This window comes from Zeus faber (genome assembly GCF_960531495.2).
Source record: "Zeus faber genome assembly, chromosome: 4".
In the NCBI taxonomy this organism is placed as follows: Eukaryota; Metazoa; Chordata; class Actinopteri; order Zeiformes; family Zeidae; genus Zeus; species Zeus faber.
In genome coordinates, this window is record NC_137191.1 from 20633397 (window position 1) to 20659716 (window position 26320).

Sequence of the window (26320 nt, forward strand, 5' to 3'; positions counted from 1 at the left end):
CAAGCAATGTCAAACAAAAACAGTAAAATATACAATAAATATATAACAATAGTATAATATATGAATGAAAACAACTCTCTCTCTCCCTCTCTTCTCGTAGGGTGTACGCTACATAAAATGCTGCCTGTATGAAATAAAAGAAAGTAAAATAACGAAACAGCAGAACGGCCACTTTGTTCCCTTGGCTCTACACGACGAACTGTCTGCGCCGCCTGGTGTTGACAAAGTGACGTTTCGCGTCCTCATTTTTAAACTCCACTACCCAGTATTCCTTGCAATAAATGGCTGACTTAGTTTTCGCCTGATCGAAAAAAAAAGATACTATCGATGACGTTTTTCGTTCAACAACGAGCGATGATCGGATCACTCGGAAGCGTTCAGAAATGTGTCTATACCATCCCAACGCTCCCTAAAACGAATATTTTTTATTCCCGGTTTCTCGCCGGGAATATTTCAAGACAACTAAAGCCTCCCGGTCAGGTCCTCAGCCTCCCGTGTCATTGGTGAATGACCGAAGATGTCGCGCACCAGGCTGCTCGCCAGGCTGCTGCGTGAGTATTACGCTGCATTACAACAGTAGTTAAAACGAACGGCGTGGCAGTTCACCGTCCGCATGAAAAGGCGTCTGATCCACACCCTTTCGCAGATTGCCACGGCTCCGGCTGTGACTCAGATGGCAGGCTAAGCCTCGCTGTCTGTCAACACCGTTCGGTGGCTCGCTAGTTAGCCTGCTGCCCCACCGCACACCATTGAAGCTGCTAACTGGCCAGCTATGAGCTGAACTTTGACCTCGCTCTTTTTTTAAGAGCTGAATTCAATATTTTCACTCACACTACCCACATGTGCTAACGCGTTCCTACTTCACCGACAAATGTTCTGCCTTTTCTCGTGTTTGACAGTTGACTAAATTTGACTAAGTGGAATCTATCCAGGTCCACTAGGTTCACACAGTGGTATAATGAAGGAGTGATCACTGGCAGGCTGTAATTGGATACTGTTTTTATTCGAACTCAAACTAATTTTAGCCACAACTATTCTCAGTCGAACAGGCCTCTTGGACTTTGCTGTGGAATGATTGATAATATGTTTCACTGCTCTTGCAAGAAGACCAAAGTTCAGCACTTGGACCCTGTATGACTATGTTAGAGCACAGTAGTTTACATACTATACTAATACTAAGCAGTCTACACTCATATTTTAATGCTGTATTAGCTATTTTCAAAACGACTTTAATTTATATTTAACCAGGATATCAAATTGAAATTGCTCGAAAAGAAATATTTACGTTTTAGGTTTTTCCATGAAGGTATATTGGAGAATTACAACAATATTGAGCAATGGTTGTTTTGTTGGAATGTTTCATGTAGCAACATATCCTTATTAATGTGTCTGTGTAGCCCTGTCACTCGGGGTAGAAGTTATCAATTGTATTTGCCCTTTTAACTTGTTTTACTATTGTATTCGCTCCCACTCTTGAAGTCACAATAACAACATAAAAGCTTTGAATTTAAGAATAACTTTCGAAAGCAAATTGATCTTGACAAAAACCCTGGGAACACAATATCTTAAATATATGGATTTTACTGTTAAAATGACAAGTGTACACAGCTTCCGTTTGGGAATCTAAACCTTCACAGTGGGGATATTCTTAAGGATACAACCCACCTTGTTGCATGTTAACATTTGTTTTGTACAGTATCATTTTATAAATCTGATCAAATCAAAATGCAACCCCAGTTCTTTTTTATTTTTATTTTTTAGACAATTGAGAAAATCTCCTATCAAAAGAGAGCATTGTTTTTATCTGTAGAAATAAGATATTTGTAGTAATATATGTAGTGATATTTTTTGTATTATCACCCTCCAGTGCAGCAGAGTGGTGTCAGACACTGTTACACCAGCTCTAGGAAGAACCTCTACATCGATAAGAACACTAAAGTCATCTGCCAAGGATTCACAGGGAAGCAGGTATACAACGTTTAATACGCTACATTCCTTATTTGTACAATAACCAAAGCTTATTTTAACCTTCCTGTCATGGTAAGGGCTTTCCCTCCACACAGAAACATGGAGTCTTCAGGAGCGTATTGATAGAATGTGGGTTGGATCAGTGTCTGGAAGTGAAGCCGTATATGGCTTGTTTCCATTACATGGTACCGACTCGACTCTATTCGCTTTTGGTACCAGGTACTTAATTTTCCACTGCCGATAGTACCCCCTCAATGTAGCTGGTTGTCATAGAGACGTTGCATGAAACTTCCGTGACGTCATCTTCAACGTGACACACATAGGAACAATGGAGGATATCGAAGAGATAGTGTTCTTGATTCTTGCTATGTGACTCTTTTGTCACAGCAAGGAAACTAATTTAGGTTTCAATAGAGGTTGAAGGCAGCAAGACAAAAGACTGCTGAAAAAAACAGGAAAGTTTGGTAAATCCTACATCAGAGCTCAGATGAGGAGACACCCAATGATGAGGCAGTAATGCAATGACGTAGTGATGATTTTAGTGACGATCCCTCTCCGACCAATATGGAATCTGCAGTGTTTTCACGTCCCCCTTTGGTGTCCCCTCAGCTTGCTTTGAACCTAGATGGAGGTGATATAAAAAAAGTACCAGGTACTATCCACAACTTGGATAGTTACTGTCGCCCTCTGCTGGTAGCGCCGTACAGAACACATTTAAACTGCTTCATTTTTTTATACCAGACTATTTTTTTCCTCAAAACCCAATGTTTTTGTGCCAATGGCTACCTTCCTACATATGAATGACCCCACTCGTTTGTTTCGTCAGGTAGTTGTGCTGTCTAAAACATTGATTGATTGTAAATTATTTTATTAACATTAACTACAGCATATATGGACCACTCTGCTTTGATATGGGATAGGTTTAAGTGAATTACTATTTTAGAAGATAATTGCATAAAAAAACAGTACACCAATGTCGGTGCACTTACACCTTTTTTTTGCCAATCCCAGTTAGATGTTTTCTCTTACTCCTTTATCTTTTCAATCTTTATTTGCAAAAAATAAAAGCTTGTCCTCTTGTCCTTTTACCACTTGATAAAGCTGATCAAGAGCTTTCAAAATGACAGGTTGTCCAGAATCTGTGCTCTCGCTGTTATTGCAATGGATAATGTACGTGTTCCAGTCATTACTCCCAATGAGCATTAAGAAAAGAATGAAGAATGAAGCCAGCAACATCGGTTGCTCATTAGCTCATCTCTCTGGCCTGATAAGCATAGCATTTTTCCAATGTATCGTTTCATCACTGAGAGAAAAGCATCTGGCACCAGAGGAGAGACGTCGGGCCAAAATAATAATTTACGGACATGATAAAACACCTCCATCAGGGCCAAGGAAACTGCTGATTCACTTGCATTTTTCTCTCTCCAGTCATTGAATTATTGTTTTTACATTAGTCATTTACAAGTGCTTGTTATGTCCCATTGCTATTGTAACTGCAACACTTCAACAAAAGTATTTTAACACAATGCAATGTGTAATAATGATCAAACAAGAACAAATGAGAACTTTTAAGTCTGTGGTACCAGGTCTGTATGCCTCTTCTGTCTGTGGTAGCACTGGTAACAAAGAAAACTGTGTTATTCTTTAAAAGAGTCTTTCAGTACTAGCTGTTCACCATAACAAAAAGATTGAAGGATAGAAATGTATTTAATTGAGATTTTTTCAAATCTCTTTAAGAACATCCTCATTCATTCATTCATTCATTCATTCTTATTCCTGCTTATTTGTTACCAGCTAAGGTACCAGCTAGAACGGCTTCCCTTCATGCAACTTGTCTTTTTGCTTGGAGTTGTGGTCTGGTGAAAATGTGTTCTTTTTGTTTAATATCCATCTTCACGTAGAATAATTTCTATTACTACTACGAATAATAATGCACAGCACACACTGCACAGCTCTGACTACCGTGTTTCCTCATTTAACTGACCTTTAGACTCTGTAAACGAGTCTAGAGGTCATGGTTTCCTGAAAGTGTAGTAACTGTAAACACACTGAAGAATTTGGAAGGCGCAGCCATTCTAGAAAACAGAAATCAAAATGTATTATCTCTGTGTGAAAGCCATCTGTGCTCCTTGTTTGTTTGCTACGGCATGGTGGGGAAAAAAATTGCGGTTGAATACCTCATTGATAACTGCTCTTGTTCTTAACCTTTTTTAATGGATAACATCCGCATTGTCAATATGGTAATTTAGTTGTTATCCATCTTTATATCACATCATTTGGTTGCAGGGGACGTTTCACAGCCAGCAGTCTCTGGATTATGGCTCCCAGTTGGTGGGAGGCGTCTCCCCGGGCAAGGGGGGCAAGACACACCTCGGGCGGCCCGTCTTCAACTCTGTCAAGGAGGTGCGAGCCAGTTCTCTCTATGATTCTTTGGTTATTTTAGAATACTCAAACACATTCTTCTGGACTCTGGAGTAAAGAAATTCATAAATGTATGAAACACATCAAACAAATTATTAGAGAAATGTCGCTGATTCCTTGAGAAACATTAGATGGCACTATTTCACAGCACTATTTCATAGATTTTGCCGTCTCTGTCCGATAACAGCGCTAATGATTTTGTTATTTAATAAAAAAATGTCTTGGTTCCTTCAGGCGAGAGAGGGCACCGGGGCCGATGCCACTGTGATCTACGTGCCCCCGCCCTTTGCAGCAGCGGCCATCATGGAGGCCATTGACGCCGAGATGCCCCTGGTGGTGTGCATCACAGAGGGCATACCCCAACAGGACATGGTGCGCGTCAAGCACCGCCTTCTGCGCCAGGGCACCACCCGCCTCATCGGACCCAACTGCCCCGGTGTCATCAACGTAAGAACGCAAAGATCAACACATACCTCCCCAAAAAACCTATTTGAGCGTTTAAGCCTACAGCTCCACACGTCTAAATTCAAACCTTTTAGGGTGGAAGCAAACCCTGCATACATACAAAAGAAGATTCTCAGTAGGGCTGTCGGCGTTACAGTAATGTTACGCTACCGCAGTATTGTGAAGCCACCGGTCTGGAGCGCTCTCCAAATTAGTCAATGGCCGTCCAAGGTTCACTCTTATTTTATCTCTGGTTCTATCACTCACTCTTCTTGCCTCGTCCGTCAACAATGTTTTCCCAGGCCGGGTAGAGTTTCCACTGCTATTTTGGTTGTCCACCGTCCGCCATTCTCCGCTACTGTGACACACTGCCGTATATTGAGCCTTAATTTTCCCGGGAGTTTGTACCCAGTGGCAGTCCGTATTGCATAGTGATATCGAGGCTTAAAGGGAACCAGTCTAAACGCTAATGGTGTCATTATTCTATAGCCATTTTGTGTTGTCTCTTATGCTTTTAGATTTTTGATGCAACAATAATATTCTGGTTTCACATGATTTCAAATACTCTACTTTTTGCTGTAATAATGTCCACAGGACATATCATTTCTTTAACAAACTTAAAGAACTCTAAGCCTTATACTGGCTGCTATGGCTTAGCATGTTTTCAGATTTTTGTGCGCTTCTCAGAGCTGTAACTATGTCTCCACCTGTGGAGAACGGCCTCTCTGCGGCTACACTTGTACCTGGGATGCAGAGTGTATTTCTAACTAAGTAAACCTAGGTTTATACCTGCCCCAAGCGTGAGGGTTGCGAGGGAGTGCGTGATGGAAATTACGTCACCAGGCGGTGGTGCTTGGGCGTGTAGGGACCTGTGTGACATAGTGGCGCGAGGTTGCACACCGCTACGACTTTGTGACTTGACGCGAGACGTTCAACCACCATGAACAGCAATTCCTCCTTGGTGCAAGCTCCAATGCTGTATATGCAGCCATGTTTGCCTGCTGTCTTGTGCTCTCCTTCATTTATTACTCCCTGCTTCACACTGTACTTTCTCTCTACTGCCACCATGGTTTCTGAGAATACTGCAATGGAGAAAGTGCCAGCTATAAACACCCTGCTCTCTGCTAAGTTATAACCGGGCCTTTAGAGAGTAAGGGGAAAGCAGCCTGGTGCTCCCTCCAGCAACTGAGTTGGTCCACAGTAAGATCCAATGACTCTGCCGCTATGTATTTCTTGATTTCATCCACTGTCTGATCATATAGTGACATACTGTATGTGAGTGCTGTCTTCTAGGAATACAGACGTGGACAAATTTGTTGGTACCCTTACAGCTCATTAAAACAATGCTTAATTTATCCTGAAAAGTGATGAAATTAAAAGCAATTTTCTCATATATACCTGCATGCCTTTGGTATGATATAGAGTAAAGCAAAGAAACTGTGAAAAGAGATAAATTATTGCTAATGAGATCAATTATATTCTAAAATGGCCTGGGCAGATTTGTTGGATTTGTTGGTATTTGTTGGCCCCTTACAAAAGATTATAAATAATTGGATTATAGTGATATTTCAAACTAACTGTTTTCTTTAATTGGTATCACACATGTCTTCAATCTTATAATCAGTCATTCAGCCTATTCAAATGAAGAAAAGTAGTCAATCTGCTATTTGGTATCATCGTGTGCACCACACTGAACATGGACCAGAGAAAGCAAAGGTGAGAGTTGTCTGAGGAGGTCAGAAAGTATTATAGATAAGCATGTTAAAGGTAAAGGCCATAAGACCATATCCAAGCAGCTTGATATTCCTGTGATTACAGTTGCAAATATTACTAAGAAGTTTGAGGTCCAGGGGACTGAAAATTGACTCCAGATTGAACAGAAGGATAGTGCGAATGGTAGAAAAAGTGCAGAGGACAACTTCCAAAGAGGTACAAGCTGAACTCCAAGGTCAAGGTACATCATTACATTACATTACATTACATTTAGCAGACGCTTTTATCCAAAGCGACTTACAATTGTTCAAACACCGACGGACGCAGCCATCAGGAGCAATTAGGGGTTAATTGTCTTGCTCAAGGACACTACAGCATGCTTGTAGGAGGAGCCTGGGAGCGAACCAGTAACCTTTAGATCACTAGACCACCAGCTCTACCTCCTGAGCTACCATCCCCTATATCAGTGTCATACATCAGTGTCTGATCACACCATCCGTCGCTTTTTGAGTGACAGTGGGCTCCATGGAAGACCCAGGAGGACTCCACTTTTGAGAAAAACATAAAAAAAGCCAGACTGGAATTTGCTAAAATGCATATTGACAAGCCACATTGCTTCTGGGAGAGTGTACTTTGGACAGATGAGTCAAAACTGGAGCGTTTTGGCAAGTCACATCAGCTCTATGTACACAGATGAAAAAATGAAGCTTTCAAAGAAAAGAGCACCATACCTACTGTGAAACGTGGAGAAGGCTCGGTTATCTTTTGGGGCTGCTTTGCCGCGTCTGACACAGAGTGCCTTGAGTCTGTGCAGGGCACAATTAAGTCTCAAGACAATCAAGGCATTCTGGAGCGAAACGTACTGCCCAGTGTTAAAAATCTCTGTCTCAGTCGCAGGTCATGTGTCCTCCAACAGGATAATGACCCAAAACACATAGCTAAAAGCAGCCAAGAATGGATAAGAACAAAACATTGGACTATTCTGAAGTGGCCTCTATGAGCCCTGATCTGAATCCTATTGAACATCTATGGAAAAAGCTGAAACATGCAGTCTGGAGAAGGCACCCTTCAAACCTGAGACAGCTGGAGCAGTTTACTGAGGAAGAGTGGGCCAAACTACCTGTTTACAGGTGCGGAAGTCATTGAGAGCTACAGAAATTGCTTGATTGCAATGATTGCCTCTAAAAGTTGTGCAACAAAATATTAGGTTAAGGGCCCCATCATTTTGTCCATGCCATTTTCATTAGTTTTATTATGTAAAATATTCTGTTGAATCAAAAGCAAAGTCTGATTTTCTATTAAATATGGAATAAACAATGATGGATGCCAATTACTTTTGTGAGTTTCAAGTTATTTCAGAGAAAATTATGGGTCTTCCTTATTTCGTTGAAGGGTATCAACAAATTTGTCAACGTCTGTATAAAATGTCCCTCCAAATAAATCTGCAAGAGCACAGGTAGAGTCCTTTCTTCCTTTGCAGGGTGGGGAAGAACCAGTTTCAGCCTTTTCTTGTTCTGGAAAGTAGTTCTGGTTCTTCTGAAATCAGAACATAAAATTCAACTTATAACCAAGCCCACATAACATTCATACATACACAAGATGAGTCACAGTTGTATAGTTATATCATTACGTTATATTACACAACCTGCTGTACCAGGGTCAATTGAAAATGTTGTTTTCTATTACAGGCGAAAACACATGTAGTAAAGTAAACATATATACGTTTTCTCATTAAGGTTAATTTACCCTCACATGAGAAATCTGTGCTGCACAGAAAGGGTTTGTCGCTCATTTATCACTGCCGAGTCTGGTGTTTGGACATGAGTCCCGTGGCACAACTGGGCTTGCAGAGATGCTATAACAGACAGCGCAGGGGGCTTTTCTCCTGACATTACATGTGTTGCAACTTTCAGCGGCTTCACGGCTTTAGCCGCATCTTCGGCACAGGCTATGTCAGCTTCAGTTAATGTCCACAACTCCTTGGCATTCTTCTGCACTTCCGTGGAGAGTAATGCTGTGCAAATTGCGGGCTGCTGCTCTAAGAAGCGCTTCAACATATCACGGGCACTGTACCATCTCGTAGCTACATCTGTCACGAGCTTGTGCTCGGGAGTTTAAGTAGCTTCTGCATTTTATTCAGGGCATGGCTTGCAATTGTGCTTTTCCTAAAAAAAGCCACAATGCTGCAAATTCTTCCCAGTAGAATGGAATCAAAGGGCGCATTGGGTGCATGTTGAGCGGCCAAATTCAAACTGTGCGCAAAGTATTTCACGTGCACTAACTTCAACATATTGGAAGCGTTATCTGTCACCAACGCAGGATCCTTGTCAACAAGCCCCTAGTCATCCACCATGTCCCGTAGCAAATCCGCAATATTTGACCCGGTGTGGCTGTCAAACATAGCTCTGATCTGCAGGACATGTGATACCATTTCCCATTCTGGAGAAATATGCTGGCATGTCACAGTTACATATGACTGGGTTGCTCTCGACGTCCAGGCTTCACAAGTAATGGCAACTCTGTTTGCAGAAGAGATAGCTTCGGTGACTTTTTGCTTCACATCTGCATACAACTGGGGAACTGCAGTTTCTGTAGTTAACCCACGAGTGGGGATTGTACAGCGTGGCTCACACTCATTAAGCAGTTGTCTGATTATTATCAGTATCACCAATGCTGCACAGAAAATCTTCCATAGAAAATAAGAGCATTTCAGTCCTCCTAGTTTTAGTTTAAAATTCTATAATGATTCTGCTGATGCCAAACTATTTTTCTCGAATCCTCTTCAAATGCATTTAAATATTATATGCATTTATCCCAGAGATCGCCCCAAAACAACAAACAGCAGTTGTGTTTTAATAATGGTGAATAATGAAAGTGTCTGTTTTCTACAAATATCCATTATTAAATAATTATTATTTTGGTGTGCGATGGTCTGGTTGCACAGCCACACCTGACCTGGATCTAGGTGATTGGGGTCAGAGTGGCTGCATACCTGTTGCTCGTTGGTTGGCCGGTCTAATGAGCAACAGGCTAAAACCGCCATCCTCACACACACGCAGGAGCCCTGTCATGACACATGTCTGTCTGCTCCTGGCTAATTCCAACTGGCTCAACTTCTGTGTCTCTGTGCCAGAGGGCCCTGAAAACGCCACTTGGGTGTGGTAGACAGAACTGCCACAATAATATTATGTTTTATCACTATTATTTTCCTCCCTCAAGCTTTAAATTTTTAACCCAGCCCAACAAATAAAAACTGCTTGCATTGCTTATTTCCGTGTGTGTTGCGTGCCTGTGTGTTTGTGTTCTAAATGTCAGAAGCAAAATTTACACCTTGAGGCCACTTCTAGGAAAAAGTCCCAACACAACTAAAGTCAATTTTTTAGGGTTGTGGTTTTCAAAAGTCCAAGCAGTGAATATTTGGACATTTTAAAGTTTTAGTTTCTGTGTGGGGCCTGGCAGCTGGAGTTATTTATTTATTTATTTCTATGTATGGATCTGTATACATATTTTAGATTTAAAGTTTGTATGTGTCCATCTAATGTATTCTAAGTCGTCACGAGCAATAGTTTTTATTCACACATTTTTTCACTCTCCCAGAGATGATAGAGTTGGTATCCAACGGCAACTTAATATAAAATACATATTTTTGTTATTTGAATGTATTCTCATGTTGCATAATATTGGCTGCCTACACCAGTAGAATGTTATCAAAATGGTGTGAATATACAGTGGAGGAAATAATTATTTGATCCCTCACTGATTTTGTAAGTTTGCAGACTGACAAAGAAATTAACGGTCTATAACTTTAGTAGTAATTTTTGGTAGGTTTATTATAACAGAGAGAGACATATCAAAAAGAAAATCCAGAAAATCACATAAAAAAAAATATTAAAATGATTTTGCATTTCATTGAGTGAAATCAGTATTTGATCCCCTACCAACCATAAAGAATTCTGGCTTCCACAGATTAGTCCTCTCGCTTTAAGAAAGTACTCCTAATCTCAACTTGTTACCTGTATAAAAGACACCTGTCCACAGACTCAATCAATCACACTCCAACCTCTCCATCATGGGCAAGACCAAAGAGCTGTCTAAGGACATCAGGGACAAGAACACCATCCCCACCGTCAAGCATGGAGGTGGAAGCATTATGCTTTGGGGGTGTTTCTCTGCTAAGGGGACAGGTCGACTTCACCGCATCGAGGGAAAGATGGATGGGGCCGTGTACCGTGAAATGAAATCCTGGGTGACAACCTCCTTCTCTCAGCCAGGACACTAAAAATGGGTGGTGGATGGGTCTTCCAGCACGACAATGACCCAAAACATACAGCCAAGGCAACAAAGGAGTGGCTCAAGAAGAAGCACATTAAGGTCATGGAGTGGCCCGGCCAGTCTCTGGACCTTAATCCTATAGAAAATCTGTGGCGGGAGCTGAAGCTTGGAGTTGCCAAGCGACAGCCTCGAAACCTTAAAGATTTGGAGAGGATCTGCAAAGAGGAGTGGTCCAACTTTCCTTCTGAGATGTGTGCAAACCTCGTAATCAACTACAAGAAACGTCTGACCTCTGTACTTGCCAACAAGGGTTTCTCCACCAAGTAGGGGATCAAATACTCATTTCACTCAATGAAATGCAAAATAATTTATATATTTTATTTAATGTGATTTTCTGGATTTTCTTTTTGATATTCTGTCTCACTGTTATAATAAACCTACCAAAAATTACCACTAAAATTATAGACCGTTAATTAAGTTGTCAGTGGGCAAACTACAAAATCAGTGAGGGATCAAATAATTATTTCCTCCACTATGATATTACAGACCAAATATTTAATGAAATCTCAAACAGAGTCAAAAATGTGCATACGCCTTGATGTTTCTGAACGTATTTAGTCAGTGCATTAACTAAAATGTTTCCTCCCCAGCCTGGAGAATGTAAAATCGGGATCATGCCGGGACACATCCACAAGAAGGGAAGAATTGGTAATGAATCTTGTTTTTTGTCTTCATTAATTGTATGTATCACAGTTTTTGAGTATCTTTATATTTAACAAAAATAAAAAGTTAAAAGGTGGGGAAAAAAATATTTTAAACGTGTAACACTCTGCGTATGGCTGTGGGGGGTTCAAGTTCATTAATGGGTTGTTTTAATTTGCATAAATTCATCAGATTGGAGGGGAGGTGTCCGAGATAGTGGGTAATTAGCCCAGGTGTCTAAGGGCTGGGTCCCCGGGGAGTGTGGAAGGAGAGGCGACAAACAAGGCGAGCGCCTGGTGCGAGTTGGTGATTGGAATTACAGCTCTTGGGAGGCAACTGGATCTTATGGCTCGGTTGATTTCCGAGAGCCGTTCAAAAGAAAGGCTCTTCGTTCTTTTTATTTGTGTGTGTTGCCAATCTGCATATTTGCAAATGGCATCAACAACACGTGAGAATGGTACTCTTCTTAAGTATGTTTATTTCATTTTGTTAATATGTATTTATTTGGATAATATTTAAAAGTTGCACAAAAAAATGAATAAAGCAAGTACCATAGTAAGTTATTTTTGTGCATAATAGGTATAAAACATTATTTTACAGCATTAGGAGGTGGTAACCTAAACAAATAGCACAACATATGGGTCTGTAAAACTTGACAAAAAAAAAAACGACAACTCATCAGAGAGACTCCTGTTCCCTTCGTTCTGATAAAGAGCTGCTCAAAAGAACCGGATCATTCGTGAACAACCCAACACTAGTGCGAGTGGAAGCGAGAGAGTGTGTCTGAAGAGAAGTTCGTAATAAAAAGGGACACGACCATCCCAAGGGGTTATTTTCCAACTGAACACCTCAACTCCGAGGTAGTTGTAATATGTTTGTTCTTTGTATTTGAAACATGTCTTGTTCAATAACCCAACACCTTTGGATTGATTGCACTCTTTAAAAAACATTTCTATGTAGTTTTATCTCATGTTTCTATTGAAAACAGTATGGCTGTGCACAGTTGAAAAAAATAAATAAATAGATCTATCGCCAACAATAGAGATATGCCAGACCCTGTGCGGCTGACGTGGACAGTGGAGCTCCAACAGGGGATTCAAGAGGAAGCAGCACTTAGAGCACGCTGCGCCAACGCCTCCGGTGGACATCCTAACCGTAGCAGTCCACCGGATGCGCTCCCCAGTGACGCGTGGCAGATGAGTTTATGTTGTCATAGAGAGAGGAGGAATATTTCAAACAACTGCAATTTAAATCTTTTTTTTAAACGCATAGTTAGATAATACTGTGACGCTTGGCAGGGTCGACCAGAGAGACACAACTGAAGGTGAAAGTCGGCTGAGGTGTCCAGTCGGAAAATAACAACCTGGGATGGCCGTGTGCCTTTTTATTACGCACTTCTCTTCAGTCACTCTTTCTCTCCTTCCACTCGCATCCAGCGCTCGCCTCAATTCCCTCTCTCCTATCCTTCCACACTCCTCTCCTCTCACACTATCCTGGACCCCCCCCCCCTCCAATCAGATGGTTCCAGGTGTGTTGTAGGGGAGGTTTAGTGGAGGGGAGGCGTAGCCGCACATAGTTGGGGGGCGGGGGTGTCAAATAGACCTCTCACGCAAAAATAAAGAAATCCCGCCCGGCTTATGTAGCCAGTGGCGCCGCAGCAGTGCATTAACATAGGTTTAGTATGAAGTGTGCACTTACGGCATGCCGTGCCAGTACGCTGTGCTAACACGTTCGGTGGACTTCAACCATAATACAGCGGTTTACGTGTGCTTATTGAATCGTAGGAGGCATACTAAACAGTTCTATAGCTATCTGTGTGCCGTTGTATCCTGTGCGGGTGGGTGGGCAGGGGTGTGTGTGTGTGTAGGTGTATTCATTTATTATTAATTAGCGATGTCATCTTAAATGGACCATAAATGCATGATTTAGGATTTTCCATGAATCATGTAATACAACTTAACTGCATCTCTCTTTGTTCCTGTTTGCTTTGAAATCTCTTGGCTAAGATGTGAGCCGCAACACGCTTTTTGTGTTGTTTATTTTAGATTTTTTAATGTTCCTTAGTTTCCCCAAACAAAATCCTAATATCTCCGTATAGAATGTAATTTCTTTCTAGAATGTAGTTTTCCCACTAAGCACTCCAGCCTCTGATGAAATAAAACCAAACTTAACCGAAGTGGAACCTTGACGCAAACATTTAATTTTTCCTTTCATGCTTCACACACAGATAGCAAACATTGTCATAAGTTGTGTTTGACATCAGACCTCAGTTCTTATCTGAACCGCCGTGCAGACGCACCACCGGGAAAATTAATCCTTTTCCATCCTTTTGTTTGGAGCAGCAACTTATAAAACCATACCTGAGAGGGCTTTTTTTCACACATTTTGGACATGCTAAACTTTTAAAAAGGGCACTGAAACATGCAGTCTGGACACTTGGAATCTTGATATCGTAATATGAGACGAAATATCATCTGGGATTTTGGTTTGGGGAATTTTATCATTATGCGAAATGTTGCCTTTAAGGCTGGATTACAGTGAAGTAATGCAATTTTCTTCCCCAAAATATTGTCAAATTATCAATGTTGAGGTATTGCTCAAAAAGATATTGCGATATTTGATCACCCAAGCCCTGCCCTTTAATCCTGACAGTTCTATATGTTAATTATAGTTATTAACAAGTAAGCATTTCCTCTCCTTGGTCAGGCATTGTGTCCAGATCAGGCACCTTGACCTATGAAGCCGTCCATCAAACCACACAGGTTGGCCTCGGACAGTCACTCTGCATCGGTAAGTCACACAAGAACATAAACATGCTGTGTATATATTGTTTGAATTTCCCGCCAGGGTCTAGAAACTCTTAACGCGAACGCTAATACCTTTTGGAATGCTAATGCCGCTCACCCAGGTATCGGCGGCGATCCGTTCAACGGGACAAACTTCATCGATTGCCTGGAGGTGTTCCTCCAAGACCCCAAAACGGAGGGCATCATCCTCATCGGGGAGATCGGTGGCAACGCTGAGGAGAATGCCGCAGAGTACCTTAAACAGCACAACTCTGTAAGGAAAAAATGACCCCATGTCTCCTTATGCAGGCTGTCTGCAGGTCCTTACAAAGTCTCATTATTATGAGTTTGTTTAACACTTTATTAATACCAAAGGGGAAATGTATCCATATATTTATTTTTGTTGAAATAAGTCAAGCTCTTCTGTCAATATGTTGATGTTAAAAACCTCGAAGGCTACCTCTGAACCCAACACTTACCTTCTACACTTATCGCAATACGTTATTGAAGAAGAGAGGGATGATTTGTCAGTTCTTTATTTCTTTGAAATTTGTCTTAAAAAGGTTGTCACAAGTATTACATTTAACTCTGATGCCTGCAAACACCCTGTTATAACAAATGACATCGCACCTCCTTTAATCAAACTTGTGAACCTCTGAGAGCCACAGGAAGGACAAAGTGGATGTTTAAACCTCTCCATTTTGAGAAAGGTCTCCTGCTCCCTGCAGGGAAGGATGTGTGTTTTGTGTCACAGAGAGACCGTTTGAAGGTGCGGTTCTCAGCACTTGAGACATAAATAGATTTAAAGCGGTAATCCATAAGATTATTTTTACATTTATAAGAAAATGTCTTATTTGATATTCATCCCATATTTATTTAGCTGACATTTTATAAGAAACAGGCATTCAATGTTTTTCTTGTTTTGTATGTGCTCCTCCTGTAAGGTGTTTTGTAGTTGGCAGGGTCCGCCACAGACCAAAAGCAAAACGTGAATTTCGATAAAGCAGCGTAGCTAGTTATGGTTAATATAATATTTGTATTTTTTAATTTTATATACCCTTATCAGTCCCACGACGGGGAAATTTCCAATTTCTCTTGAGTTTACCCATCCTAGTAGCCGACATGAAAAGAAGAAGACATGGAAAAAGGAAAGGAAAAAGATGATGGTAACCCTCAATTTTGAGAGAGGAGGAAAACAAAAAAGAAGAATTGTGCAGTTTAGAATGGAATTCTTTGACCAACACCGACCATCTTATGGATTGCCACTTTAAGTTTTGGTTCCTGGGCCATATTTCATATTTCGGTCGTCATTTATCTAAAAAATGATATGCCGTTCTTAGACAAAGTTGTCTGTGGAGCAGCTTTTGCAGCTAAGTGACTTCAACTTTTAAGTGATATTCTCCACTTGGGTAGCTCTGTGTTTGGAATCTTCACTGCTCGCAGATGAGTTTTACAGTCTGCTAATTCTGCCCGGTGTGTGTTTGTTTTTAACTGCACGCAAATGTATGCGCAAAGGTGCTCTGAAGCTCGGAAATGGATTTGATTTGCTCTCGGCTGCCCTAATGCATGCAAATCCACCCCCCCCCCCCAGTGTCTTGGGAGAATAATTCTTCTCTCACTCGACGTATGAAGTACAAATAGTCAATCAGCCGTGTTCCTGACAAGCAGAGGCTGTCGGAACGAAACCCTGCCATGCGTGAACTAGGCCGAGGGAGGGAGTAGGGCGTCGCTCCAGAGCGGCACAAAGCAGGTACAGCAGGATGTGTAGAGCACAGCCCGCTACTGGAGGAGAGAAGTCCCCTCATGTCGATACATTCTTAAATGTAAAGGTGGTTTGTAGATGTTAAAGATTGCAGTTTAGAAGTTGCCTAACCTGCAATATGGGATATAGCTGGAGTCATAAGTTGCATTGCATTACAACACATTCCAAATGAAGTATAACAAATTCCACTTGTAAAAAAAGATTGAAATGAGCTCTCGTGTTGCAATATCAAAATTGTAAAGCTGTTCCATCCACGATACCAGCTCTGTGTTCATCATAACAAGCTAAACTTTCACACTGTTTTGTGACGTCTTTAGCGATGGACGGGATAGTTGTGTGCTGTGGGATTAACGCCGATCCAAGCGCCCCTTAAATTGATGTTACTGTGTTCTTGGGATTTGAATTATTAACCGTGTTACGTGAACCTTCCAATTACGGTTAGAGAGACGAGGTGCACTTTCCCTCAAGTGAACTGGCGTGTGTGTATGTGTGTACTAAGAACAGCTTAATCTACGATAATGATACGAGGATGAAATATTGTTACTTGCATGTGCACGTACGTACAGCTAACTCGCTTTAGATGACGACACTGTGGTGGAGGATGAGATACGAGCTTGTCACCTTGGAGGGAGGATATCAACTGTTGAACGCCTCCATTCATCAGTCCCGTCACATGACTAATTACCAGCTCCCAAACGAGCTGGTGGGGAATGGCAGCAGTGAGAGTCTATGCAATTAAATGGCCTCATTGACCCGTTGTTTCAATACGTCAGGTGTTTTGAGGCCAGGGACGGTGTGGTTTTTCCAAGTTGCTCCTCTTAAATGCCCTTTTCCTCTGTTGCTTCTTCGGTTGTGCCCCGTTCACCCAGTGTGTGTTTTGACTCTCATTCTACCATTGTCATTTTGCTCTCATGTCCAGGGCTCGAAGGCCAAGCCTGTGGTGTCCTTCATCGCCGGGCTGACTGCCCCGCCCGGCCGCCGCATGGGCCACGCCGGCGCCATCATCGCCGGGGGGAAGGGCGGAGCCAAAGAGAAGATCTCCGCCCTCCAATCGGCTGGGGTGGTGGTGAGCATGTCCCCAGCCCAGCTAGGAAGCACCATGTTCAAGGTGAGCCTCTCCTCTTTTGAAGCTGCTTGGAACATGGGAGGTTTGCTGTCACCTGGAAAGGAGCCACTGTAGTGCTTTATTATCTTATGGTCGAATAAACAATTTAGTGTTAATTATGGGAACATGTCAAACATTTCTAAGTGTTTTTACGTATCTGGGGGTTTATAGGCATTGGTTGATTCGGGTGTTACAGGTTTTGTTAGCGTTCTTGGTTATATTTGCTGAGTGCAACTACATTGTCTTCATTTGTGCAAGTTTGGGCTGTGCATTATGGTTAATAAGGGATGTCACCATTTTTTAGATCAAATGGCGATATTGGAACGTATTAATAAATGGATGGTTTTTTTTCAAATTTCTCAACTATGCACTTTCACTAACTAAAATCTGAATTACAACATGTTCACAAATACAAACAAAATGGCTTTAGTTCAGTTCAGGTCTCCTCTGTCTCTATTGTCCCTCAAGGAAAAATGTATTTTGCAGCAGAAGACACAATAACGCAGACATATGAGAACAGTAGGACATAAAAAAAAGGTCCTAAAATAAAGGTCCTAATAGAACAACAACACAATTTTATGGGTACCTGTATGATTCCAAATTAGCCCCAAAAAATGTGTCTCCCAAACGCAACCCCCCCAAAAAAATAATGCTGTCTGGAAGGAAAACCAAAGTCTGACAGATAGATCATTTGGGAAAGTTATATTTATGGTTGCATGATGAAAAATGTGTGCAAAATTCAGGGAAATTCATCATATTGCACATTACAGAAAAAAACGCTGTGCATACAGTAAAACTGTATATGATCCTTGTGGTCCACCATTCTTTCACTCTGTAATTGAAGCATTGCCTGGCAGCTTATAGCAGATAATTTTGTTCTTATGTTTAGAGTTTCAGTTCATTATTTATTCATTATTGTTTGTGTTTGAATATAGGAGCTTTCTACCCGGTGCTTTTAAGGATTAAGTACCATGGTCACTGAATTGTTAATGGACTTAGAAACTGGTTATTACTTTTGGGTTTGTTATCTTCCAAGAGTCTCATAGAATTATTAATTAAACTATTAATACACAATAAAGAAGAGCAAACGGGAATAGGGGTGAAAACTTATCGCACCACACACTCTTTATTTCCCTCTCGGTGTGAAAGCAGTTTTAACAAGACACATAAGAAGTGAAGGCACCGACGGTGGCTATTCATCATCCCTCGATTCCATTATGCCACACGCGGATATAGATTCACTCGTGTTTTTTCCCCAAGTCCAATTCATAATCATTGTGCGTAATGATGAAAAACGCACCCTACGCTTGTTAATTTTACACTCCATTGTGTTCGTACATCTCTGTTAATTTAATTGACCACTATTACCAAAGCACTAATGCAAAAACGAGAGGGGAGAAAAATAATCAAAATGTGAGGGGCAGGTTATTTCTATTTGGGAGAATTGTGACCCGCCACCACTTATTCAGCAAGAGCTCAGGACACACTGAAGGTTTCCTGCTGAACATTGACATCCACATGCTGGCTGTGTATATGATGCAATGTATATATTTAGATAAACTGTTCATCCACAATGTAGAATCATTCATTACAAAATGCTTCCTCAGATTCACGGCTGTCGTTTGCATGTTCTCCACTCGGGAGTCATTAAGGAATCTTTTTAGAAGCAAATGTTTGCTTTATATCTACGCTGCGAGCGCATCAACTTTTACATTTAACTGTACACCAATCAGCCACAACATTTAAACCACCACTTATAACCACTAATAGCTCCCCCTCGTGCTGCCAAAGAAAAAAACTGTCCCCTGAAAAAAAGGTATTACGGACTTTTTTCTAATTCAAATTTACAGTCCATTTATGCTATTTAAACAAATGTACAAACTAGGGATGTTAAAATGTGCCGACTTAACGACTGGCTGTTTCTGTGTTCGGAAAATCGAAAACCTTTTTTTAATTTTCATTTTTGTTATTATTATTTTTATTAATTAAGTCATTCATTTATTTATTTTTTGTAATGGCCTATTTAAAATGTTTACTTACTTTACTGTTTTCCACAATAGCCTATTTAAAAAATTCAAAAAAAACAAAAAAAAAAAAAACTAATGGTACTGATTTCCAAAAGTTAGAGGGAGTCAGTGCACAAGTTTCGGTGGCTCACTTTGTGTGCTTTAATATGGCAACTTCGCATAAGATTCGGAGGTTCTCACGAAACCCCGCGGCGTGATGAAAGATCCCCTCCACCTTGGCTGGCACGCGTGGGGGCTCGGGCGCACCTCTGCCCAGTCCGTGTAACTCACTAGCAATGCCCAGAAAGGTAATCCCTGTAATTTACTGGGAACCACGTGTGAAACAGGCTTAACAATGGCATAGTCGTCAGTGCTGGGAAAAAAAACCCACACATGTTTAAATCGATAATCGAATCCTGACCTTAAAATCGAAAGTCAAATTGAATCGTGGATTTAGAGAATCGTGACACCCCTAATAAAGAGTAGAGAGGAATAAATACCTTAAGGACAGTTAGTAGATGTAACCTTATGTACACACGCTGTAGATTGTAATTTTAGTTATTTTTTATTCATGGTTTTTCCATGTCCTTGAGGTGCTTGGATTTCGTCCTCAGAAATGTGAAAATAGTCTTTGAAAAAGAGTTTTTAAAAAGTGATATTCACCCTGGTTTTGTTATTATTTGTTATTTTATACAGTATATTTTATATTTGTAATTTGTGAGAAGAATCGCTTTCGACATAGATTCTACTACAGAAGTGTAAATGTAATCCAGCATGGTTGGAAATAGACACTTCTGATAGTAGAGGACAATGAGGTTAATTATAGATCTATAGATGTATAGATAGATATACTAATATAAATAGATAATGGGACTAAGATTATGTTCTATTTTCATAAAGATCACATTGAAAATTGATTATTAGTTTTGCTTAGAAAAGGAAAGAAGTAGTGCTTAAAAAAAGTGCTTGAAAGTCCTTGAATTTCATTCATAATGAAATGAGCCTGTTTGAGCTAGTTTTTAGATTTTTAATTGACCTCAAGCTGAAAAACCACATTCTGTGCCATCTTCCATTCATCTGCTGCGGCCATTTTGGAGCCTGTATTGATAGCTTCTATTCTTCCTTCTCCCCCCCACCGTGTCATTTCCTCCCCCAATTTCAGTCCTCTTCAGACTCCTCACCTGTCCTTTTGTCGGCAGCCTCCAGTTCCCTCATCCCCTTCCTTGCCACTTGTCTTCTCAAGCACTCTCAACATCACTCTTCTCTCCTGCTATTTTCTACATCTGGCTGTCCTAATCACACCCCTCTTTTGGGGTTCTGGTTCCATTTATTTAAGGAATACAAGGTCTAGTTTCACTTTCCACTGTGGATGAAGGTTTTCTTACCAAGGCTGACGATTAAAGCCGCGGGATGGTCGGGAGTGACTTATTTCTCATCAGATAAGCAAGAGATAGTTAAAGAATATAAATAATTTTGAATAGGCAGCGACTATGTTCACGCACAATGTACCTTTTTTTTCCAGCACTCTCTGTTATTTACGTACATCATGAATAGATGACTAAATTATATATACTAATATATAGACTAATATTAGACTAACCTTTGTACAATATATTAATACAAGTTTAAATGATATTCTAAAAGAAACAGTATTAAAGATCTAAAATAGCAATAATAATACAATTTGTAAAAGGATTCGGGTTATTTTGTATATTCAATTATTTTGTATATTCAATACATAAGAAGGTTCATCAGAGTCTGTTACTTTTTTTTTTTTTTTTTTTGCTGATTATGCAATCATCATTGGATGGATCCAGAGCTGTAATAATCCTGAGATGCATCATAAGTTACCGTAACGATATGTCCCGGTAAAAAGTGAGAAAGACAACCCAGCCTTTGATCGAACTACGTTTAAAGTTAGCGCACGAGCTGAGAAGTAAATCCTGCTTGGTTAATGCTGACAGTCCTCATCCGTCTTCCTGCCATCCGAGGTGTGTTTGCAAATGTCACATGCATCATTTTACTCCTTTTGCCCAATCCCCCTTCTCCCTCCCTCTACCTCTCTCTTCCTCCTTTGTTGTCATCTGCTTTTGTTCCATATTTGCAATGAACCACGAGACGCACTCTGCATCCACTTTCCCTGTCCCTCTCGATCCTCATCCCCTCAATATTAGTTGGCTGTGTCAGCGCACCAACCCCAAAACATACACACCCTCCCCCTCGCACTACAACCTGCTGTAATATCACTTTGTCTTCTGCGGGGATCAAGGTCACAGTGTTTCAGGTCTTTCAGATTGATGGAACGCCGTGAAACTAATGGAACGTGTTTTCTCCTCAAGGTGGCAGCAGACCTCCAGGTTTCCAACAAGTCCTTTTACAGTTGTTGTGTGGACTTAAGTTACATTTTCATAAAGGTTTTTTTTTTTTTTTTTTTTTTTTTTTTTTTTTTCTTTTTCTATTGGTCTTTTTTTTTTCCCCCTCCTTTGTTCTGTGGGAAACAGCATTTTCGTCATCCGGCGGTGTGTGAGCCATTTTGCACATTGTAAATGCAAAAGGTGCATCAGGTTAAATGGCTGACACAATGCTTTGTCATTTTCTGTTAGTAACTGACCTCTGCTAATGTGCGGTTATCCCACAGACATGCTTTTATGTGCGTGTGAATTCATATCTCGATAGATGAATATCTGACATAAATCAGTATATTAAGCGAAAGGTAATAGATTTTGCCAAGGCAAAAGGTCTAGGTACATATACTGTATGTACATGCATACATATATGTCTACATATATACATCACAGTTCTCGATCCACGATTAGATTTGATTTTCAATTTTAAGGTCAGGATTCGATTTTCGATTTAAACATGATTTTTTTTCAGCACTGGCGGCAATGTCATTGTAAGACTATCAAGTCTTGATTTGTAAAGGAAAACACTTGTTTCTCAATAAGAAGCTTTTATTTGAATAATAACAATTATAAATAATAACAAAAATAAGACAATAAGACACACTTAAACAGTTAAGAGCTTAAAACTAGACTTTAGAATAATAAGCAATCATTTACTTATTACACTACTGTCGAGTAAAAATGAGCACAGAAAAACGGACGCTATGTTTGCCAGCGGGGAACGCTGGTAATAAAAGGCAAATTACTACCCGTGTCTTGTATTCTACAGGAACCAAAACGCGATCCGCTCGGTCGTCAACTCTCGCTTTATGCATCGGCGTGTCCACCATATTGGAGCGGTCGAAATTCGCTGGTGAGCGGGTGCAGTGTGCGTTGAGGGATGCGGTGCAGCGAACCCCTCCGCAGAGCCGCCCACAGCTCCCCCAACTCCGAACCAAATTTCATGAAAGTCCCTTCAGAGCCGGGTGAGCCGAGGTCGGATCCACGGAGGGGCCTGCACCCCCCCCCCCCCAAAAATATGGGGTGAATCGCAAACCTGCTTGTGATTTTGAAGGTGGATATGGAACACTCATTTCGATTGATTTTCGATTTTAGAATCGGAATCATGACACTTTATACACACACACACAGTCCCTGCCAGTGAAAAGTTTTAAAACACTCCCATTTTTCCAGATTTTATTGAAATTTAAGCAGTTCAAGCCAGTGAATAACCTGAAATGGTACAAAGGTAAACTGCCAGAGGTTTAAAAAAAAAATAATAATAATTTTTAAAAAGTTTAGGTTAGCAACAACTGAAAAACTATGTACATTTCAGAGTTCTAAAGAAGGCCTTTTTCATGGAAAAAGTAATGGATTAACAACATACAACTGTTCTGCAGCAATGGAAATAAATTAAGCCTTGAAAGTTGGTGCAAACAATTCCTACAGGTGTCCCAACTTTTGTCGGTTACTTACAGAACAGACTGTTGGAACAGACTGTTATTTCACCCTCTGAAGCGTTATACTGGACAATATTGCACTGCAGGAAAAAATATATTGCTATCATAATGGTGAGAAAAAGGCCACTAACAAAGGAAGACACACAGACTATTATAACCTTTAAAAGTGTAGGTCTTTCCTTTCGAGAAATTGCAAAGAAAGCCAAGGTGCCAGTGAGTACAGCTTCCTACACCATCAAAAGGCACTTTCAAACTCGGATAGGAAGAAGTCTGGCAGAGCTGAAGACATGTTTCTGAGAGTCAACAGCTTGCTGAGAGGCTGCTCACAGGACACCATCTTCAAGCACAGCGTCATTCTGGTGGAAGTACGCAAGTTTCAGGTTCAACTCTGAAGAGCAGACTTGGAACTGCAGCTTTGACAGGTGGAGCGGCCGTAAGAAAACCGTCGCTAAGAAGGCAAAGTAAGAAAAAGAGACTTGCCACGGCCGTGAGCCACCGCCAGTAGAATACTGAAGACCGGGAGAAGGTCTTCTGGACCGATCTGAAATCTTGGGTTCATCAAGCAGGGTTTTTGTACACTGGAGGAGGCAAAAGGATGGTTCCTCAGTGTGTGACACCAACAGTCAAACATGGGGGAGGAAGGGTGACGGTCTGGGGCTCTTTTGCTGGATCCGGAATCGGTGACTTGCACAGAGTGACCGGCAGCCTGAACAAAAAGGGCTACCGCAGCCTTTTCCAGCGCCACACAATGCCCTCTGGTCTACGCCTACTTGGTCAGGGGTTCATCCCACAGCAATATAATGACCCCAATCCCACCTCCAGGCTATGTCAGAACTACCTTCGAAGAAAAGAAAAAGATGGTAGGCTTCAAATCATAAAATGGCCAGCGCAGTCGCCAGACTGTCAAACCCCATCAGGCTGATGTGGGATGAACTGGACAGAAGTGTGAAAGCAAAGCAACTGACATGTGCAACACATTTGTGGGAACTTCTGCAACAGTGCTGGGAAGAACTCTCCCAACAATATTTGATTTCAATTTTAGGAAGTTCCATGAGTGTGTTCGGCTGTTATATCTGCTAAAGTTGGCTTCTCTGAGTCAAAAGATTAAGAAAAAATGTTGTTAAACAAAACAATTCCATGATTTATTGTTTTATTTATTATTGCTGTTCTATGGTTTAATTTCAGAGTACATTGAGACATTAAACAGCGTCAATTTAAATTAAAAAAAAAAAATGCAAAAATGGAGGTGTTCTAAAACTCTGTGTGTGTGTGTGTGTGTGTGTGTGTGTGTGTGTGTGTGTGTGTGTGTGTGTGTGTGTGTGTGTGTGTGTGTGTGTGTGTGTGTGTGTGTGTGTGTGTGTGTGTGTGTGTGTGTGTGTGTGTGTGTGTGTTAGATCGATAGGCGTAGATAGATAGACTCTCAGTGAGTGAATCAATGTGATTTATATTGAAAACAAAGCACGAGACAGCCACCTGCATGGAGATTTGACTCTCCACGCAGGAATGAACAAAAAAAAAAAGAAAAAGCCCGTGTCAGGGTTTCTGAGTGCCGTCCTTACCTTTCCCCCTCAACGGCAGATCAGAAATTCTAGATCAAAACAAGCTGTGGATTCTTCATGAATAAACCATCCTCTGTCCCTCTCACTTTATTTCACTCTGTGTTTTTTCGTCCTCTCCTCCTTACTTGTGTTACCCATCTCACAGGAATTCGAGAAGAGGAAGATGTTGTGAATTGTAAGAGAAGGCAACCATCCATCCATCCATCCATCCTTCCTTCCTTCCTTCCTTTCCCCCTCCGGCCTCTCGCCTACTAACCCCATGTTGAAGAGGAACGGTCCGTTTCTCCGAGTGACGCTGCTCGCCCCACGGATTCCAGCATACTACCCAGTGCACACCCAAGTACCACACAAACGCCGTGCATAAACATCTCCCTCTCTCTCTACTACGAAGTTGTACCTTCCACACGGAGAAAATAATAAATGATACATTTGTTTCCTAAAGGAATCATTGTAGTAAAAATGATATCTACGTAGAATGTCTTCTCTTTCCTTTGTACAAAATCACAAATTACTGTGTAAAAAAGAAGACGGCCATTTCTACGAGCTTCACCATCTCTGAACTTCGCATGTGTAAAGCAAAAGAAAAAAAAAGTATTTCAAATGTTAACTAGCTGTTCCACACAAATAGGAGATATTTCACAAATATTTCTGTACTGTTGTATTTATACGTTCATGGCATGTTTGGCGGACATGTTGGATGTAGACCCATAGAATAAACTGAATGATTCTCTGTGAATTCAGTCTTAACCTCTTGGCGCACAGTAAAGATCTATGAACCTTACGACCATGTGTCATGTTTTTGGATTGAGTGAAAACCCCAACTTCCTGTATTTCAAAGGTTAAAATTGTAACAACAATCAACTCTTTGTTGTCCTTATGTCAGAATGTGAATATTGGTCTCCTTGTATTTCTAGTTGTCGATTCTTCATTGTCGTATCTCAGCGTACATCGAGAATGAAATTTGTCCTCTGCATTTGACCCATCCTACACACCGTAGGAGCAGTGGGCAGCCGCATTGCAGTGCCCGGGGACCAACTCCAGGTCTTTCGCCAGCGCCTTGGTCAGGGGCACCGATAGGAGCATTAAACCCCCTAACATACGTGTCTTTTGATGGTGGGAGGAAACCCACGCAAACGCAGGGAGAACATGCAAGCTCCACACAGAAAGGAACCCAGGCCCTCCTTGCTGTGAGGCAACAGCTCTAACCACCGAGCCACTGTGCCCCCCAAAAGGTTTTCCGGTGGTACGGTTTCATGAATCGAAAAGAAAGCAAGATTAGGCGGTTGCTTCGTTCGCCCCATTACAAGGGCTACGGAAATGAAATCCATCATTGAATAGAACTCGGTCCAAAATGTTGAACTTGCGCGAGATCCAAAAATCGATGCTAAGCAAAAGCCATTAATTCCCTTTTCCGAACTACCTCAACAACATGTCGGCCAATTCTGAAAGGCTTCTGAAAAGACCCAGCAGGGCTGTTCCACGGCACTGGGGGAGCAAACCTTTGAAAAAGACATCCTAAACCCCGACCTTTCACATTAAACGCAACCCATTGGTTGTCCGTGTCAAGAAAAGACCAAAGAGTATAAATTGTTTTTAATTAGCTATATGTGTAAACCATTAAATGCTCCTAGTAAGAGTAACTATCTGAAGGGTCTATGCAGCTTTTCAGTGAAAGCTAAATGCTCCGGTGTGTCCATAGACGTCCAACTGGCACCAGCTAACATGTCCTTAGTGTACA

The 26320-nt window shown here is 41.1% G+C and overlaps 1 protein-coding gene across 1 annotated transcript; it reads left to right on the top strand.

Annotated features, from left to right (window-relative positions):
- The first annotated feature begins 473 nt into the window (after positions 1-473).
- suclg1 (succinate-CoA ligase GDP/ADP-forming subunit alph) lies at positions 474-25363 on the top strand. The gene is made up of 9 exons (XM_079999874.1): positions 474-551; positions 1868-1968; positions 4255-4371; positions 4624-4836; positions 11469-11526; positions 14227-14310; positions 14429-14580; positions 16988-17176; positions 24728-25363. Exons 1-9 carry the CDS (start codon positions 518-520, stop codon positions 24752-24754), a joined length of 975 nt encoding a protein of 324 aa, XP_079856000.1. The 5' UTR covers positions 474-517; the 3' UTR covers positions 24755-25363.
- Positions 25364-26320: the final 957 nt, after the last annotated feature.